Raw genomic sequence first — 7,236 nt, 5'->3', positions numbered from 1 at the left:
ACACAAACAATGGCCCTGAGGCTGAATCAGCCCACCACCAGGTTTTGTAAATAAAATGTACTTCCTCTTCCTCATGTGCTCATACACTACAGATGCCTGTGTTTGTGCTTCAGCCACAGAGGTGAGACTTCACACATATGCAGCATGGGTCTCAAGGCTGGCAATAATACCTGGATGCTTAGAAGAACCATTCCATGGTCCCTGATCAAGGTCCCACTCCCTTTGTGTTGCTGTCCTGCTTCCTGGGAGCCACTCTGAAGGGTGCAGTTGACACGTTATCATGGGATGCAGGAGTCTCAGTATCTGGTCACAGATTCAGCACCACCAGGGAGCAGTCATGAGAATGTCTGATAAGGAAATAAAGCTTGTCCAAGTCAGATCTGTGGTTCCCAGCCCTGCCTTTCTCCTACATTGGAGCTATAAAAGCAGGAACCAGGACAAGAACACACCAGAATCTCTCTCCAGGCTGTGACCAAAACTGGCAAGATGCAGGTCCTACTATTCCTGATGGCACTTCTCTTGCCTTCTGGGGCTGGAGCTGGTGAGTTTTGTCTTCATCTCCCTAACTTCTGAGTTTTTAGAAACTGCCCTTAATCTTTTAGCTTTGGTAACAGAGACCCTAACATGAAGAAGTGTACTAAACTGATATAGTCTAGGCGAAATCTGTAGGTCAAGGAAGAATAAAAGACTAATTCCCCTTTAGAACACTTCACCAAATTACTCTCTGTTCTGATAGGTAGCTCTTCTGTGGCCTTCCCTTAGTGTTGAGGAAGATGGAATGAGGGTGTAGAGAATGTCTGATGAAGTAGAAAGTCAGAAACATGAATGGGCATTGTGTTCTGAATGAAGGATGATGATGGACAGTAAGAACTAGTGAGAAAAATGGATCAAAGAGTGTGTGAATGGGCCTGAGTCCCATTTGGTGGGCTCGAAGCAATCACTCAGAGTTAGCCCCATTTTCCTGTGCCAGCATTGTGTTAGGGGGTCCTAAACCCCTGTTACTAAGAACTTGGGGTTCTTTGTTCCAGAGGAGATTATTGGTGGTGTTGAGTCTAGACCACACTCCCGCCCTTACATGGCCCATCTGGAGATCACCACTGAGAGAGGGTTCAGAGCCACCTGTGGTGGGTTTCTCATAACCCGCCAATTTGTGATGACTGCTGCACACTGTAAAGGAAGGTAAGAGGCTTCTCTTCCTGTGAGGAAATGCAGGAGCCAGAGTCCCAGAGCAGGAGAGCCCCAAGAATGGCTCTGAGCGCTGCTCTCCTTACACTGAGAGGAAAAGGGGAGCACAAGGCCTCTCATTTGAATTGTTGTCTCTATTTGCAGAGGTCTGAGCTTTAAGCAGGGCTCTAGCTGGGACCGAATCTACAGCTCTTGTCTTGTGCTGGTGTCACTAGAGCTCAGCCAGAGGCTAGGGTGTAACTCAATGCAGAGTGCCTGTCTATCATGTTCAAAGCTATGGGTTCCATCCAAGTGCTGGGGGTGGGGTATAGGAAGAGTTGTCTGTCCTGGGTTTCTCTGAGCCCTGTCCTTCTCAGAAGGCTGTGGTCCTGGGAGCTCCATCTCAAGTCTGTCTAGGGGCTCTGCCCTGGGATAGAGAAGAGAGACTCTAGGATCGCTCTCCTTGGAAGGAATCCTCCTCATAAGACCAGCCTTTTTCACTGCTTCTTTCTCTATCAACAGAGAAATCACTGTCACCCTTGGAGCTCATGATGTGAGCAAGACTGAATCCACACAGCAGAAGATGAAAGTAGAAAAACAAATCGTTCACCCAAAGTACAACTTCTATTCCAATCTCCATGACGTCATGTTACTGAAGGTGCCCTTATTTTTCTTGCCCTGCTTAAGTCTCCCACCCTTAACTCTCCTCCTGACTCAGGTCTTCTAATTCTGTCTTGCCCAATCCTTTTCCTCAGAACCCACTACTAAATCCCCAGTGTGAATGGCCCCATGTCCAAGCATTCTTTTCTGATTTGGCATCTCTCCTTGCCCCAACAGCTTCAAAAGAAAGCCAAGGAGACACCCTCTGTGGATGTAATTCCCCTGCCTCGTCCTTCTGACTTTCTCAAGCCAGGGAAGATGTGCCGGGCAGCTGGCTGGGGTCAAACTGGAGTGACAGAACCTACCTCAGATACCCTGAGGGAGGTGAAACTGAGAATCATGGATAAAGAGGCCTGTAAAGACTATTGGCTTTACAACTATAACCTCCAGGTCTGCGTGGGCAGTCCCAGAAAGAAAAGATCAGCGTACAAGGTAAGTACACACCTGCTCTTCCTCCCTTCATCAGGCAACAGCATCAGAAAAGGAAGTGTGCCGAGCATCTCACCGTGGCAGTGACCAATGCCTGTGTTCTTAGGTTGCTGGCCCTTCGGGAACTGAAATTATCCCTCTTGTTCCCATCTGCCTACGCCGAAGCCCTTCCTTAGCTTTCCCATTAAGCTCCAGATCAGAAATGAAGGGAGCAAGGGAAACAGTCTCAACACTGGGACAAAGCCAGAGGGGGTGTGTGTGTGTGTGTGAATCAGTCATTAAATTCCTAACTTAAAACCCAAAGGGAGCCTGGAACCCTTACTACCCCACGGAGTTAGCTATGATGGGGTGGAGTCTGTAGTTGGGAGAAGGTGATCTATGCTCATAGTCTGATTTTTCTAACATACAGGGAGACTCTGGAGGACCACTACTGTGCGCTGGGGTGGCCCATGGTATTGTATCTTATGGACGTGGAGATGCAAAGCCCCCTGCAGTCTTCACCCGAATCTCCCCATATGTGCCCTGGATTAACAGAGTCATAAAGGGCAAGTAGCGAAAAGCCTGACCTTCGGGCGTCAGAGTCTTCAAACCAGAGCTCTTCTGACAAGCCTTGGGTTCAACAAAGCATGTGTCCATCCTGTCCCCTGCCTGTCCCCAGCCTGCGCCCAGCCTGTCCCCAGCCTATCACCAAGATGATCTGAAAATAAAATCTGTGATGATGGACTGTTCCTTGTAATGCACCTTAGTAAAGACCTAACCTCCAGTAGCTGTGTGACTCCACTCTGTGCTCTAAACACTCAGCCCCTCTCTATGCTCAATGAAGAATTGATTTGAGCTATTATCTTGTCATGTTAACAATCTTGACTACGGACTTCCTGGTACAGGGTGTGCCACTTTGGATTGCTGAATATTATCTAACACGCATGGCTGTGACCAGTAAGATTTCATATCCAGGGTAATGTGTACTGTTCTGTGCTACCCTCCACTGTCCTGTCTTCTCATCTTCTCCCTCCTCGTCTCTCAGCTCTTCTGCCCACAAACCCCATGCCTTAGCCACTGCATCTTTCCACACATCATAGCAGACTCCATGCCTAGGTCAGACATGGCTGCTGATCCCTGTGTCCTCCCCACCTACCTTGCCATCACCATCCTCTCAGTATTGCACCTGCAGCTAGAGCAGAGCCTGCCTCAGAAGTCCTTGGAGCATGACTGTGGCTGCAGCAGTCACCATGGAGAGCATCAGAACTTTCTGGAACCTAATGCAGGGCAGAACTAGCTTAGGAAAACACCCTCCAGTACTCAGCATGTACTAGTACTTAGCATGGTGGCTCTAGACCTGCATCTGAGCCACCCACATAAAACTGCCATCTTCCTCAAAGATCCAGCCTTTCAAAAGAATGTCTGAGTTAGGTGACCTTCTAAGTGACCTGCTCTATTCTTAAAAGCCAAAGCCCCCAATGTCCTAAGTCAAGAGAAGCAATGCTTTAACTACAGTGTTCTGTGGAGTCTGAAATAAAGGAGACCACACATTAGGTCTAGTAGGCCCAGGGACCCAATATGATGGGGTGTGGCCCTCTGAGTACTGCACCATGAAAAACTGCTGTCATGACTAGCCCCAAAGTTCTGTGGATTATGAACGGAAATAGATGACATATAAGGTCTACTAGGTCTAAGGAAAACTACTGTACCATGAAAAATTACTACCAGTACCAGCCTCAGATGAGGAACTCAGCACCTCNACCCTCCTCCTGGCCTGCTCGCCTCTCCTCTGGGTTTCCAGCTTCAGCACAGTACAGGAGACATGCAGAGATAGCTTTCAAAGTGCAAGACTCANTATAAACTCTATTCTAACTCAGGAGGGGGAACACTAAGAAATCTAAAAGGATCTTTTAAAATTAAAGAATCTGATTTAGATTATAGATACATGGGTGATTTGGTTTGGTTTGGTTTAATTTGGTTTGGTTTGGTTTGGTTTGGTTTTCTGCTGTTTATACCTGAGTAACTAAATTGGTCTTTTCTTGTCTTGACTTACATTGGTGTAGTTTGGGCATATTATCACCATGTAGTTCAGACTGACTTCCAACTATGATTCTTCTGCCTCAGCCTCCCTAGTGCTGGGACCCCAAGCACTATACACTACCTTTGGCTTATACAAAGGTTTGAAAACCTGAAACACAGACAGTTGCTGTGTCTTATCTTAGCAGAGGTGAATACTCACTAACCTGCAGCTGAGGGCACACTGCCTCTTTACCCCAAAGGACATGTACTTGGGACAGTCTTCCTCCTGTAAGCTGGGCAACTGGAGGTGAGGAGAGAGGGATTGCCCCACCCTGCCGCCTGGCCCACAGCAATAGGGGAGCAGGTGGAGACTCCTGAGAGCTGGGCTGAGGACACAGGATGAGTGGCTTCCAGAAAGGTCACCTCTACAGAGCAAACCCCATCACATGGTCCCCTGGTGCCAAAGGAGCAGTTGGTGACCCAAAGGCTCCAAAATCAAGACAAGAGCCTTATCACCACCACAGCATCCGCTCTTAGGCATGGTGGAAGAAGGGCAGAAGCTGCAGGCCCAATGGACACTGGAAAGATAGAACAGCCATGGTCTCAAGAGGTCAGCAAGGCAAACATGCAGATAAGAAGGATTTTCCCATGGTGGGTGCAGTAGCAGTCCTGGGATGCCTAGCTTCATAAGGAATCTTAGTGACCTAGCAGCAGACACCTACTGAGGGTGTGCAAAGAGAAGATCAGCTCAGCTGACAGTAGCTGAAGAAAGTGTCCAAGACTTCAGCAGAGGCTCACCCTTTGGAAAAGTGGAAACAAACCCAGAAGTCAGCAAAAGTGGGTAAATCTTTAGACCAAAAAAATATTGCAGTTGAGAGGAATGTGGAGGCTTATGTGCTAAACAGTGACTGAAGGGTATTTACCTTCAGAAAACAGAAAAATCTTGCAATTAGCAGAGTCCTGTCTCTGGTGAAGTGGGAGAAGACGAGAAAAGCCAGGGTCATTACTCTCCTGCAGCAGGTGTTACCACCTGCCCCCATGTGTTCTCAGTCTTCCAATGGAATGTTTTGATCAATTATTTTGCAAATGAAAACTTTTAATAGCTTTAGAAACATTTTGAGGAAGGAAGGAATATAACCTTGTGTCACTTTTAAGTTTAAACACTTTTTGAATTTTGCTTCATTTTGATTTATTTTTTATAAAAACTTGCTTGGAAACCTGGAACAAGTACCACACTCTTCCCTCAGCCTCCCAGGCACTGAGGCTTGCAGTATGCACCACTGACGTAGAAACTTACGGATCCTTTGGAAAGTCAGTTTGGTTGAATGATGTTTTACTGGGGCCAAACATATGAAGGAATATGCTGCTGAAGCAGACACAGGTGAAGGATTTCCTAAGGCAGACTTGTGAAGGAACATTTTTCTGAAGCAGGCACAGGTGAAAGGATGTTCTGCTAAAGCAAGCACTTGAAAAAACATGTGATGAAGGATTCTTCACTAAAGAAACTCATGTATGGACCCGCCTTACATTATGTAGTTGAGCTCCATTTATCAGGACTCCACGGAAAGAAACATACCAAAAAACTTCTGGTGGTGTGCTGTGGCTTCTTGCTACTTCTGCAGACTAGGGTTGATTGACAGAATGATATAAGCTGGAACAGATTCATGTGGAGTTTTGCTAAGTCAGACTCACACACTAAGGCAAGACCCATGGTGCGGCAAGACCTGTGGAGGACATGTGTTGTTTGAAGTGAGTATAAAAAGGACCCAACAGAGTGAAGGGAGCTGGGGGTCTGCCTTGGCAATCTTGGCTTGCCTATAGAGCTAGTTGTGCAATGCTTGTTGGTCTCTGGTCTTCACGTGTCTTCACTTTGCTGAGAGACTCACAGCCAAGATTCAACTGTTACTGAAGTTCCTGTTGGCCCTACTCTCTTCTGCTTACTAATGCCAATTCTGCTGAGGCCTGGCTGTTCTTGTTAGGTCATGAAACCACTACTGCTATCCTGACTCTACCTAACTGGACTGCTGAAATATTGGTGAAGTATTAGTGAGTGTTGGCTGCCACTGCTGACTGTGAACTGAACTGCTGGTTTCCTGACAATGCAGATGGAATCTGTTCCAAAGAACTATTTCTAAACAGGTCCATTTCCCCTGTATCAGTTCTTTCCCACTACCTCTAATGGGTGGTAGGCTACAAGACAGGTTAAAACGTTTAAGAACTAACATTAGAAGTAGGCCTTGAAAAAAAAACTAAAGTTACACACCACTATACCCAGCTTTCCATCCTATAATGCAAAGCTACTAAATGTTAGCTTGGAGTCACCTTTGTGCACAGAATATAGCTTGAACATTTAATTACATCTAGAGTCACACTACTAAATTATCTCCTAAAAAACAAATCCTCAACTGGACACAATAGTGCACAGATGTAACCCTAGCTCTTGGGAGGCACAGGCAGGAGGAGCAGGATTCAAGACATAGCCTAATCTACATACGGAGTTCAGGGCTAACCTGGACTACATGAAAGCTTGTCTCAAATTAAAAAGAAAAAAATGAGAGGTGGGGGAGTATGGTAAAAGGGAAAGTGGATGAAAAGATGGAAAGAGGAGGGAAAAGGGGAGGAAGAGAAGAAATTAACGCCTCCTGGTTGGCAGCTGTCCCAGGCAGAGCAGCATGCACTCTATAACACATTCTGTTGTGATAGTCCAGTTTTCCCAACAGCCTTACAATGTTGTAGATGATTGAAATTTTGAGTACATACTGTTTAAAATATTATGTTGCATATTGATCAAACCTTTTGAACAGGTTGTTGTGGTTCATGTCTTGGAACACTGTGTCCCCACCTAGTGGTACTGCCTTAGGAAGGTTGTAGAACCCAAAGAGACACAGCATCACAGAAGGAAGTTGTTTGTGGCAGGCTGGTTGTGAAGTTTTATGTCAGAGTCTCACTTCCTGTCTGCTGATGCAGTGCAACTCGCACTTCACA

At 46.4% G+C, this 7,236-nt stretch overlaps 1 protein-coding gene across 1 annotated transcript; it reads left to right on the top strand.

Annotated features, from left to right (window-relative positions):
- Positions 1-456: 456 nt before the first annotated feature.
- On the top strand, positions 457-3,017 carry LOC110325569 (mast cell protease 4). The gene is made up of 5 exons (XM_021203630.1): positions 457-541; positions 1,029-1,179; positions 1,687-1,822; positions 2,002-2,256; positions 2,663-3,017. The coding sequence occupies exons 1-5, from the start codon at positions 487-489 to the stop codon at positions 2,804-2,806; spliced, it is 741 nt and encodes a 246-aa protein (XP_021059289.1). The 5' UTR covers positions 457-486; the 3' UTR covers positions 2,807-3,017.
- Positions 3,018-7,236: the final 4,219 nt, after the last annotated feature.

The sequence above is a fragment of the Mus pahari genome, chromosome 8 (genome assembly GCF_900095145.1).
Source record: "Mus pahari chromosome 8, PAHARI_EIJ_v1.1, whole genome shotgun sequence".
NCBI lineage: Eukaryota > Metazoa > Chordata > Mammalia > Rodentia > Muridae > Mus > Mus pahari.
This window is presented reverse-complemented; position numbering and strand designations above follow the sequence as displayed.